At 39.1% G+C, this 13,548-nt stretch overlaps 1 protein-coding gene across 1 annotated transcript in view; it reads right to left on the bottom strand.

Moving 5' to 3' along the window:
* TXNDC9 (thioredoxin domain containing 9) overlaps window positions 1-9,367 on the bottom strand; it is a 14,175-nt gene extending 4,808 nt beyond the window's left edge. Inside the window, exons 1-3 of the mRNA XM_007959470.2 lie at window positions 9,179-9,367; window positions 3,893-4,011; window positions 271-525 (exon numbers count right to left, since the gene is read on the bottom strand). Coding sequence (XP_007957661.1) covers window positions 271-525; window positions 3,893-4,011; window positions 9,179-9,367 — 563 coding nt within the window. The remainder of the gene's footprint in view (window positions 1-270; window positions 526-3,892; window positions 4,012-9,178) is intronic.
* Between the last annotated feature and the right edge of the window lie 4,181 nt (window positions 9,368-13,548).

A 13,548-nucleotide genomic window follows, 5' to 3' on the forward strand; every position in this document is an offset into this window, starting at 1 on the left:
AACTGTGGTCAATGTCATGAGACAAAGTGTATGTGAACTGCTGTATGGAAAGTGAATTTGCTCTGTAAATCTTCACTGAAATCACAATTAAAAAAAAAAAAAAAAAAAGATACGCTTTTCCTTGTGAAAATTTTTCTACATCTTAGCCAAAAAATCTTAATTTCATAAAAAGTGTCAAGATACAAAAATATCAATGGAAAATATGAATTAATCTAAAATAATGAATCACACAGTAAATTAAAATAAATCCATTCTTCTTCTAAAAGTTACCTGTAATTAATAATATCAGAACAACCGAGCCTCCATTCTAAAGTTTCTGTGGTGAAGTCATCTGTATTTCCGAGATCAGTAAATCCAACAACATAATCTTGTGTTTTCCCATCTTTTACCAATGCTAATGTGGGAATGACTTTGATACGCAATCTCTCACAAAGGAAAGGTGCTTTTTCCACATTCAGCTTCAAAAATTTGGTCTCGAGATGTTTCTTGGACAGTATTGCCAAATGTCTGTCTATTATTTTACATCTGTAAGTAACAATAAAATAAAAATTCAAAAGTGCAAACAACAGTTTTTTTTTTTTTCCCCCCAAACAAGTATCACTGTTAGCTGCCACTGAGTTGATTCTGACTCATGGTGACCCTGAGTGTGCAGATTATAATTACACTCTACATGGTTTTCAAGGTTGTGACCTTTCAGAAGTAGACTGCCAGGCTTTACTTCTGAGGCACCTCTGGATGACTATGAATCACTTTGTTGTTAGCACTGCAGTGCTTAACCATTAGGGTACATCTAATTTTATAGTTTTTGTTTGAGTTTTATAATTAGGTAGCCAACCTATCCTTGTCAGATGACTTCATTTCCGTATCACTGGATTGTTGTATGCTGTCGAGTCAATTTTGACTCATAGCAATCCTATTTGACAGAGCAGAACTGCTCTGTAGGGTTTCCTAGGCTGTACTTTTCATAGGAACTGCCAGGTCTTGTGGAGCCACTGGTGAATAGGTTAGCTACTCAGTTCTGAGGTAGAAAAACAATCTGGCAGTCTAGAAAGTCATAGCTGCCCTCCTGATATTCATAAAGAACAAAATATTAAATGTATCCCTTAGTCCTAAAGAGGTTCATGAAGTTGTCATGTTGGTGGAAAGAAAAAAATTGTCATTTCCATATTCATGTTTCCTGGTATCTCATACATGGAGCTTGAAAAAGGTAAATCTAAACTGGACAGAACCCAGAAGAAAGTTTTAAGAATTAAGAAATGTACACTGGATGCTGTATTTGGAGGTCCATTAGCAAAGACTGAATGGTGCCACCGAGAAGGAACTTTTTACTTTTAACTACATACCTATCAGTGAAATGTATGTTAAAGGCTACTAATAATCTTTAAGTAAATTTGCCTATTATGGTTCTAAATAAATGAAAAATATCAATAGTTTTTATTAAGTCACCTTTCTAATAAAGAGGAAAACAGAAGTGACATTTTTCTTTATATTAAAATCTACTTGCTTCAAACTGGTTAATCCTCTAACTTTTTGGAAACAGATTGTTTTAATAACCTTTTAGACCAGTGGCTCTTAACCCTAGTTGTCCATTACAATTAACTTTTAAAATGTACAAATAAATTAAAAGCCTTTGGGAGTCATGAAACATGGAGATTATTCTTATGCCCAATAAAGTTTGAGAACTATTGCTTTAGATGACTGAAACCAAATACTTCATGGTCATTTTTACCAGAAAGCTTTTTTTGTGTATTATTTGGTGGTGTTTTTCCTGAATTAGTCTGGGTTTAGCAAAAGTTTCTTATAACCTTGAAGCCTCATTAGTTTCCCCTGAATGTATCTTTTCATATATCACTCATGTAGTTCAGTAATGAGATTTCAGGCATGTGAAAAATGATGACAGAGAACAAATTAATAAATGGTTGTTGAATGAAGCTCATAAAAATGATAAACGATCTTTTAGTTGAGAAATATGTTCCTGAAATTTTTTACCAAAATCAACTCTATACTTTAAATGAGTAAGGGATTTATTTTAAATAAGTCTATGATAGTATCATTTGTCAACGAATTAAAAAAAATTCAAAAGCAGCAGTTATCATATACTTAAAATAGCCTCAGGCTTAAAACTGGGGTTCAAATTCCACTTTTATCTTTTAAAAGCTCACTGATGTTGAATGAGTTGTTTAATATCTCTAAGTGAAATGTAGGAATTGTAATACCTACATCAAAGGGTTGTTATGAATGTTTCAGAAAGAATATATACATGAAACTACTCAGTCTACTATGTACCTATATACAAATACATGCACACATAAACATATATACATACTATACAGTAAGTGAATGATTTGAATTTTCAGTTTTGTTTGAAGGCAAGTACTCTTAGTACTGCAGTTTATCTATCCATTAACTATATTTACTGAGCAGCTACTAGGTGCCAGGCATTGCTCTAGGGTGAGGGACCCAGGGCACAGTTGCTCATAATACTGGCAAACTTCCTTCCTTCATGAAATAAAAAATCTGGTGGGGATTGATAAACAAGTGAACAAATAATATGCATCTTATATGTTAATATATAGTATCAACATATCGTATCATCGTGTATGTCAGAGGTTGGCACGTTAAGAAATTTGTGTCAATGTGAGATGATTTCACATACCACAAGGGAAGGGGGTTTCTTTGATAACTTCCTATTTCTCAATCCTTTCCTCTACTCCTATAGCAGACTTTACTATTTTCTTTCATTTCTTTCTTAGTCAATGAATCCCAGTCAATCAATCCCGGAAAGTTGTTAATAACCATGTGAGGCTAAGACAAGGGCTTGACAGACCTTTAAATAACAGAAGAGGGCAGGGCTGAGGCAATAGTGAGTGAAGGAGACTGTACACTGGAATGTATGTCCATCTAAGCGTGGCAGCTGCTATTCAGCACCAGCAAATTCCATCATACTGAATCCAGGTCTGCTATTAACAAATTTTCAAAATTCAGAAATCTGGATTTTTTAAAAACTGGGTATCTCCAAGTTTTGAAATGCTGGTAACTAATCAACTGATGAAATTTGTGGGTTTGAGTCTTCTGGCTTAAGAAAATATCCCTTCAGGGATATTTTCATTTTACAAGGGATTTACCACTTTAGGTAAGTTTGCAGACATGGGTTGGTTTAAGAGAAATCATATTCTCCTCCCAGCTAAATGTGGCAGTCCCAATTATTCTTCTGGTAAAAGGTTTGGTCAAGCCATTGTCTCCCCAGAGTTGCTAGCTGTGAAGGACTGACTGAATAATGAACATCAACTCTGAAAGGTTGTTGGGCCCCATTCCCAACATGTTGGTGACACTGTAATAGCAGGGAAAAACAAAGAAGAAGTAACTATTTTGCACTGATGAAAATTTTAACTATACATTTCTAAGATGTTTTTTAAGTTAGCTAGTGAAATCATGGGAGTCCCTAGGTGGTACAAACTGTTAAGTGCTCAGTCAAAAGGTTGGTGGTTAAGGCACCTTGGAAGGTAAGCCTGGAGATCTGTCTGCTTCTTAAAGGTCACAGCCTTGAAAACCGTATGAAGCAGTTCTGCCCTGCAAACATGGGCTAACCATGAGTTGGAATCAATTCCACAGCAAGTAACAAGAACAAAGAAAGTATAAATTCAGAAAACATAAGCCATTTACAGGGGAATATTCTTGATTTTCAATAATGTTCATTTATATCTTTGTATGTCACTAGTTTACGCTAATCTTTAAAAATATTAATTGTTTAACTCAAATGCACTAATTTCTGGCACAGTGAAGCATGCAGTTTATTTTTCTTAATCTATTAAGTAAGAGTATCTCTAGCTAAATGTATCATGTTAAAAAAACAAAAACGTAAAACAAAACAAAACAGATGGAATGAAATTACCTGAATGTTGAGTCTCTGTAGAAATGACAAACCACTTTTTTACTCTCCTTGACTTCTTGAAAAAAGTCTCTCTCACTAGGGATTTCTCTGTATTCTCCATGTCCTTTAGAAAGCCATTCCTAATTTGGAAAGAAGGGAAATATTACCATTCAAAATAAGTCCCTCAGTACCATTTTACATGTTAGTGACCAAATCAATGTCATTTTTTGTTTAAAAAAAAAAAAAAAAAAAGTTGATTTTACCTTGCAGAGAAATGAATTCATTTTAGCTGTTTACTTTCCTGTTTCTAAAAACAATGCAAAACTATAGCTTATGGGCAGTGACCTGTTCCACGACATGGTTTGGATGAAGAAAATTTTGTGTCTTGGTAGCTCAAAACATCTGTTTTCTTAGAACTTTCACAATAAAAATTTAGAACTGAGAGACTCAGAATGTAAGTATCCACTTACTTTCTTTATACTTTTAAAACCAGAAGCATTTGACCCAAGTACTATCATACTTTTAAAAATACTACTATCTTTGCCATGAGACCCAAAAATAGGATCCCACTATCATTACTGAACATTATGATCAAAGATTCTATAGAAAAATCCTGATCAAAAGGGGAAAATGCAGAACAGAATTTCAAATTCCTATGGAATGACTTTATGGAGCTATAGAGGCTGGATGAACCCTGGAAACCATTGCTCTAACTTCTAAACCTTAAATCAAAAATATCCCCTCAAGTCTTAAAACCAAGTATTACTTTAGCTTATCTAGTAAAGATAGTCTGCCTTGAGCACGGTGCTCTTTTAAAATATATCTATACATGATCAAAGGAGCCTTGGTGGCACAGTGGTCAAGCCCTTGACTGCTAACTGAAAGGTCAGCAGTTTGAACCCACAAGCTGCTCTGTGCAAGAAAGAAGTGGCAGTCTACTCCTGTAAATATTACAGCCTTTGAAACTCTATGGGGCAGGCCTACTCTGTCCTATAGGGTTGCTATAGATACAAATGAATCTACAGCAATGGTTTGGTTTTTTTTTTTTTATATGGGATCAAACTGACAACAGCAATCCAAAAGATTAGATAGAAAACTTAGGGGGTAGTGAGTTTTTTTTCATGTGGAAGGAACAACTCAGATAAAGAAGGTGACAATGGTTGTACAACTCAAAGAATATAATCCACATCACTGAACTGTAAATGTAGAAATTGTTGAATTGGTGCATGTTCTATATATATTCTCAGTAAGAAAAGTTTAAAAAAAAAAAAAAAAGGAAAAAAACTCTTACGCGGTAATGCCAATCTTGGGGGAAGGAAAATAGTACAGCAGCTCTGATGCTTGAGAAACCTGTTTGCTTTTGATGACTACCTCAAAGAGGTAGGTTAACTCTTCTATCCTGGCCACGAATGGGCAGTGTCCTAGAAAGGAAAGGCTGCCTACTCACATAGTGTCTGGAAGTAAGGATTAATCTAATCCAGCTTTCCAAATCAATACAGGAATCCTTTGTCAACCATGCCTGACCTTTCAGCTTTCTGAATCTTACCTGTGACAGGAAACTTATCCCACAATTGGAAGCTCATGTGCTTTTTTTAGACAGTTGGTGCATGAGTCTAATACCTGTTCTCCTAGGTTATGAAATCTAATTACTTTTCTGAGCCTCAATTTCCTCATCCTAACATGGAGATGATAAAGTAACTTTATTACTGGGTTGTTATGAAACTGACAATGAAGACCACTTACATGAAAATGCCTACAGCAGTGTTTGGCGTATACACTTAAAAGACATCTGTGAACTATAAACATTCTCTAAGTATTCAGAAAGGTCTTCATATGCCAAACTGCAATATATCCCTATCTGTGCTGTTTGGATCCTAGCTTGGAGTTAAGGTTAGAGAGAAAAGTTCTAATCTTCCTTTTACATGTCAGCCCTTCAAATTTCACATTTTGCTTAAGTCTTCCCTTCTCCATACTAAACATTTCCAATTTCTTTTGACTGTTTCTCACATAAAAAGATTTCTAGACATCTTGTTCTTCTCACTGTCCTCCTGTGAAAACACTCTAATTTGTCCAAGTCCTTTCAAAATGTATCAGAAGTCTGAACAAGGCACTGCAGAAATGGTCCAACTAGGAAGGGACAGGATTGTGATCTACTCCCCTCCTCTAGACTTCAGCTAACATAACCTGGGTTGCATTAACAGTTTGGTTGTAAGCCATTTCACATTGCCTTACATTAATATGACACTCATAGGCAGCCCTGCTAGTTTTTTCTTTCATATTTCTGTGGTAAAGTTTCTGAAAACAGTTTAAACTCTCAAATATAATTCCTCAATAACAAGCAGCATTTTATGACTCTTTTCTTGATTCTCCAAACGTATGTACTCTTTTTTAAAAAGACACTTTTTTTTTAAAAAAAAAAAGCTGGTATTTTATATTGAGGAAATCAGAACTGTTATAAAACAAAATATGTATAAATTACTGAATGGAAAACTAATATGCTCTGTAAACTTTCACCTAAATCACAATAAAATAAAAAAGCTGAAATTTCATTTCACTTTCTATTCTCATGTGTTTTACTCAACAGGTTGAATACCTGAACCTGTCTAAGTTCCTTAGAGGGCAAACCCACTAGGATCCTCCACCAATAGTTAGCATCTCTCCTAAGATAATGTGGTGCAGTATCCTGCACCTAAGATACTTGATATGGCTTTTCTAGCCATGGTCTTTGTGACTCCCACCAGATTACTGGGTGGGACTATGCAAACAGGTATATGTTGGGACTGGTTAGTTTTTGTCACTCTGCCAGGCTGAAAATGAGCCTTCCTAGAGGCAGAAAGGGGGACCTCGCCGCTTCAAGAGAGAAGTGTTGGAGGTGAAGAAGAGCATATCCTTGAACCCAAAATCCTTGTGCTGGACGTCCGTGGCAGAGATGCGTGGCAGAGAGATGGTGGTAGTGGAACCAAGAGGCATGAGACAGTGTGGCAGCCTTGCCAGCCCATGGAATGAGAAAGCTGAGTGTCTCTGGCCAGAAGACTTGCTGGCAGAGTGGGGTACATGCAGCTGTATCTATCAGCAGAGCTAAAAGAGCTTGGTAACACTGGGCCAAGCAGGGCAGAGGCCAGGACGAGAGGCCAAGGACCAGAGAGGTGAGCCAGAGGGGATAGCAGAGGGGAGACTGTCATGACCTCACTCCCGAACCTGAATTTTAGCCTGTTACTTCTCTAATAAACCCCATAATTATAAGTATTGTCTGAGTTCTGTGGGGCCACTGCAATGAAGTATTGAACCCAGCAGAGAAGTAGTGAGTGCTGTGGGAGGGATGGTTGTCGTCAGAGTTGGTAAAAAAGGCTGGAGGGTGGCAGCATGTGAGGCTTCACAGGAATAAGCCTTGGGCTGTTGATGATGATTCTGTTTCCTCCTTGTGAGGTTGGAGGAGGTCAGAAGATGCTGCCTCCATGCCCTTTTTGCAGACATTCACCATACCCCAGTGCTCTGCAGGTGTCTACTGAAGGGAATCAACCAGAATGGGCACAGATTACAGCTCTGCCTGATCCCACCTGAGGTTGTGATAACTTGGTAGTACCTGCTCTTCTTACAGGATATCACCCAAACCTCTGTTGGGCACTTCCTTTTTCTCACCTCATTCCTCTGCTCCTTACCTAAGTACTACATCTCCAGCTGCTGTAACAATAAGAAGGTGCTTGGCTGACAGAAGACATAGATTCATGATGGTGGTGCTGAGTATATCAGTTTTCACTCAGCCACTAACCAAAAGGTTGGTGTTTCAAATCCACCCAGCGGCACTGCAGAAGAAAAGGCCTGGGGATCTGCTTCTGGGAAGGTTACAGCCAAAAGAATCGTATGGAACAGTTCTACTCTGTAATACATGGGGTCCCCATGAGTTGGGATCAATTTGACAGCACAAGACAATATGTCACTCCATATGTCTGCTTTTTCCAACACCCTTGTGGATCAGAAAAAACATAAATTACTATATAATCTACATCACTCTTTCAAAAAGAATGTATTCACAAGCCACTAAGGCTTCTTGTCTATTTCCTCAGAAAACATTTTAATAAAAATGATGTATTAAAATGCAATAAAAGTCCTAAAATAAGACCCTCTGAGCTATTCCAAATTCAGCGTAACTTACATATTAATAATAAAAAAATCTGAAATATGTCATCTCAGTTGGTTTTCAATGACAAATATTCAGACTATTGTTTTGAATTGCTGACTTCATTTGACACATTATTTAATGTACATTCTTCACTGCACATCAGACTGATTCATTCTATAAACATATCATTTATGACTTTTTTCACTTGAACATTAGCAATTAGCAATGTACTTAACTGTGATCACAAAATATGAGTTTATGGAAGCATCTAATCATGTATTACCTTAAATCCCAATAATATGTCTTCTGCTTACCAATTATTAGCATTCTGTTAAGAGAATGGAGCATGGTTTCAAATCTCATGATATACCCTATTTTAAAAACCTCAAGATACAAAAATTTGAACCCAGTCATAACAATTCATTTTTGCAGCCATTCTTCTAAACAGTGAGGGTATAAAATATCAAAGAGATGCTACAGAGCATAAACAAAATTTCTTGCTTGTGTTTCTTCCGAAAAGTTAAAGCTCATGTTTCAGTTGCAAGCAAGTGATGTTGGATCAAAGATGGTACTAAGAAATTTCAGTATAACTTAAACCAATGGACACATTTTTTTAAATAAAAATTTACAGAATTTAACCCATTTGGTTTTGATCAGAGTCTACAACTATGAGATTATTCCACACACTGTAAGAGACCAACAAGGATAGAGCTGAGCCCACCTTACTGTGTTGCCAGCATGTACCCTTTCATATAAATAAGGCATATAATTAAAGTATTTATTACACTGGAAATGCCTGAATAATTTCTTCAACATAAATTGCCTTATAGCTCTTACTTGTCATTTCTGCTTTGAAGCTAGCTAAATTATGATAGGCTTTAGTACTACTTCAAATGGATACTACTTACTCCTAATGCTCCCACTATTTCACTCTCATTTAAAAAAATGTAAGCTTTTGAAATGATGATGAGCATAACCTGTCTCTTTTACTTGATTCTGATTTTATATACTAATTAGGCTAATTTATAATGCCTTCCCTCCACCACCCGGAGCAAACTTTTAATAAGTACTTTCAGTTCAAAACCCACTAAAAATCAAGAACCAAAATGTTACTATAGCACATGTATATATAAGTTATTAGGAGCATACTGTTATAGCAATTTCAGAAAGCAGGGCAGAGAGGTTACTTGTTTCTGCTGTTGAGCTTTCCTTAGTGCTTCAAGTCTCTTTTCTTTGAGACGTTCCAATTCATCCTCATCCATCTGATCCAGTTTCTGAATTTCAGCATCGAGATGTTCTTCCACTAATTTTGTAGTCTGGAGCAACTGATTCTCTAGGACTTTTGAAAACATCTCAACAGATGCATCAGCTTCCATTCTTCTAAATGGTACCCTTCAGCCCTGGTGCTGGGGGGAAGATTTATAAAATCAGAAAAATTACAAACACAGTAAATTTTCTCTCCCATTACCCAAAATTCTAGCAGGTATATAATTTACATGCTACATAGTATTCTGCTGATACTCAACCACTTGATGTTAGACAAAAAATTTTTATTGAAATGTTTTAAAATTCAATTTTCAATAGGTTACAGTCATATCACTCAAAAACTACACAGAACAAAATTTAGATGCTTCTGATTCAGTTTGTCTTATTATACTAAAGCAAAGACAAATATTCAAGACCATTACCAGATCAAAGAGAAAAGAGTAACTGGGATGCCTAGAGATGTGTACTGACAATAAGTGTCCTTACCACAGGAAAAGAGAAGTAAAGCAGAAATGATTGTGAAAACATTAGCAAGGTGTAACTGTGCTGAGGTTTTACACATAAACATACATAACAACCTTTGTTTCAACATTGAGCAGAGTTGCACAAAAGTTAGACTTTTTTCATGGTCTCTGCTCAAATAAGATTAGTTTCTTCAGTTCCTAAGAGAGCTCCTTGGAATGTAGACAAAGAACAGTGCCTGGTATTCCTTTAGTGTTAATTTCTATTTTGTTCTCCCACTACTAGCAAAGTATTTGTTGTTGTTGGTTGCCTTTGGGTTGATTCCAACTCATGACAACCCCATGTATGCAGAGTAGAACTGCTCTATAGGGTTTTCAAGGCTGCTACTTTTCAGGATAGCACAGGACCAGTGTTCCAGTCTATCGTACTTAGGGCTGCTATTAGTTAGAATCGACTTAACAGCGCCTAACAACAACTTTTCAGAAGCAGAATGCTAGGTCTGCTTTTGGAGGGCCTCTGGGTAGGTCTGAACCACCAACTTTTCAGTCTACTAAACAAATGCTTAACCATTTGTGCCACTCAGGAACTCAAATATAAGACCACAAAAACTGATATAGAAATTGATTTAATGACAGTCAGTATTCCCCATTTTGTTGTAAAACAATATAACACTCCAAAGACTTAAAAAAAAAATCCAGTTTTCAGTCATCACTCCTCTGTGTAAAATACTTTAAATATTTTTGTCAAGCAAAGTATATAAAATGGAACTAATTCAGATTAGAAAGTGAGCTCTATCTCAATATATATTTTAAAAGAAGCAATACTATTTTCTATCCGCAACAACCGACTTTCTGTATTATCTATACGAATCTTTGGGTTAAATACCACAGAAGATGATTTATCATTTGCCTATCAAAGTAGAAATCTGTGCATCTTAATAAACTGTACTTGCATACAGTACTGAAACACCTTAAAAAAAATCAGAAAAACTGTGAACTTATACGTCATAGTGTCTGGTCCACATAGACCCTCTCCATAAACGTTTGTCGAGCTGAAGAGAAATAGTCTTTTTGCAAATTTCACTTGTAATTCTTTTTTCTTTACAAGAAAAGCAGTTGAAAAGTATAACTGATTTCATCTTTGTATCCTAGATCTAGCACAGTGCCTGGAACACAGCAGGTGTTAAATATTTGCTCAGTGCTGAATGAATGTATGCCTAATTTCTGCTCATACTGCCACAAATTTCAAAGGATACCTATTTCTGAGTTTTAAAACCCAAAATGTAAGCGCCTCAAAAATGCTAAAAATTCCTCACTTACTCCTGGCCCCTGCCTCCCAAGAAAAACGTTGGTCAATTATGATCCTCAGAGCTGGGGCCATGAGACAGAAAATTGGATATTAAGACATTTATTTGCATGTCTGAACGTGTTCTTACTAAGGGTATAATGGATGCTTGTTTTACAGAATTAGCCCACAACTTAATTTTGGAATAAATGGGAACAAAAGCGATCAAGAATAGCAGTTCTGAGAGCAGGCGAACGTGTTCACGCATTCAAAAAGGAAATATGGTTATAGAGATGTTCAGCGGTCCTGATAACTTTACATTTTTCAAACCATAAGCCTTTTTTTCTAGCTCAAATGGAAGGGTGGGAAGAGACACAGCGTGTCCTCAAATTACCTGTTTCCTTGATTTCCCTAAGGGCACCCGCCAGAACAATCAAGGGGCCTCACTGAACCTCAGACACCTTGTCCAAAATCTCATTATTCCCAAGGCCGAGCTCCAGAGACCCAGACTTTAACGCCTCCAGGGGCGAACGCGCCAAAGCCTCCGCCGCTGCACTGACACAGGCGTCCGGGCAGCGCCCCTCCCCCGCCCCAGCAGGGTGTTGGACGGCGGTGTGTCCATCAGCACCAAGATGAGGTGACAAGTTTTTCCAAACCACCCCTCTGTCTCACCTGAGCTCTCAGAGATACCAGAGAAATGAGGGAACAGTAGATTCAGAAAAACGGAGCACTAGACCTTCACTCTCACACCAGCTCCGGATGGCTACGAACAGACCATCGCCTCCGCCTCCTCATTGGCTTCGGTCTTCACGCGATACAATCTGAGACACCCGAGTGAGGGGCGGGCCGTGCGGCCAACGCTTCAGCGCGTGCGTCCTCCCTCCCCTTCACAAGCCCCTCGGAACCTGTTCTTTTCAATCCTTTCGCGTGAACAGCCCAGCGGAAGAGGGAGCCAAGTATGCTGGGAGTTGTAGTTTTCTTTTTTTTTTTTAAAGTGCTGAGCCTGGCGCTCTCCGACTTTCTTAGTCCCATACCCTCTGTAGCTATTATAGTGTTTCATCAGAAGTGAGAAAGCTGCGATCTTCCTCAGGAATGACACTCAATCTTCGTTTCCATTCTCTGTTTATTGAACTTTTTTTTTTTAATTGAGGTATAATTAATACAGAACGATGAGGTTTTACATAGATAACACCACCCCACCCCCAAATCAAAATATGGAACAGTTTCATTGCCCTAGTAGGTTTCCTCGTGACTTAACACTCATTTTGGGGAGCTTGCTCTTACTTTAAATATAAAGATTAAAGCCAATTTTGGGAAAATTGATGGGTATGTCCGTGTTATAGGAGTCCCTGGGTGACGTAAATGATTAAGCTCTTGCTTACTAATTGAAAGGTTGGGTGTTCAAACCCACCCATAGGCTCCTCAGAAGAAAGTCTGACAATTGTCTTCTGAAAGGTAGCAGCCTTGAAGACCCTATGGAGTAGTTGCTCTCTGAAACACATGGGGTGACCATAAGTTAGGATAGACTGGATGGCCCTTGGTGGTGGTTCTGGGTCCTTGTTTTCTTTAGCGACTGTACATCCTTGATAATCCACGAATGATATTGAAAGGACACAATTTCCTTCTACATTTATCTCCCTTAGTAATACTCAGAGAGCTCATCATTATTAGTTCATTGTAGTTATTTACTGAACTTCGTGCGACTGAAAATACAAAGGTATAGAGGTTAAAAGATGGAAGGAAAGTCCTTTTGTGAACCGAATGCCCACCTCCCAAGTCTACGTTCCCCAGTGGAAACGAGGCTGACCTGGGGATCGACAGCCCAATTGTTCACATCCTAGTTCTAGAACACCGCGGGGGCGCGGGTGTCTGTGCGCTGACGACGCTGCGGACAGGGGGCGCTCGGGCTCCCGCCTAGCCAGCGTGGTCAACCGGAGACGCTCTACCCGAAGCGCAGCTCTCGATGAGCTGCGCACTGCGTCCCCACGCCGAGGCGGCGGGGCGATGCGCTTGCGCACTGAAACCTCACACCATATGTGCCCTGTCCCGGTGCGCGGGTCTGTGGAGAGCCGGGTGCGAGAGGCGGCAGTGCAGGCGGGACGAAGCCGAGCGGAGACCAAAGTCGTCTAGGGGACAGTGGGTCTGTGACAGACCGAATAAAGGGGCTGGGGCCACGAGTACCGCTGACACGCGATGGGGAAGAAACAGAAAAACAAGAGCGAAGACAGGTAGTCACTGGGGGTGTTCACGGCAGCAGCCGCCGCAGCTCAGAGGGGAGCGCGGGTCCTGTCGGGCGCCGAGTGGATCGGGATCCGGGCTCGCGACAAGCCGCACGGGGCGCGGGCCTGGGTCCAGAGTGGGCGGCGCAGGTCCACCACCCTAGTGTTGGACGGGAGCGGAGGGCCTCGGTGGCGGACGGGTCCTCCCCGTCGAGTCTTACAGTTCTACTGCTGCCCTTCTTCCAGCCTGGGTAGAGAGTGGTCCCCGGCGGGCACTGCCCCGCCTGAGGAGCGGGACAGTCGTTAGGAGATTCCTGGTCCGCTGG

Source organism: Orycteropus afer, unplaced genomic scaffold, assembly GCF_000298275.1.
Source record: "Orycteropus afer afer isolate SDZICR_OR568_19922 unplaced genomic scaffold, OryAfe1.0 scaffold00017, whole genome shotgun sequence".
Taxonomy (NCBI): Eukaryota; Metazoa; Chordata; class Mammalia; order Tubulidentata; family Orycteropodidae; genus Orycteropus; species Orycteropus afer.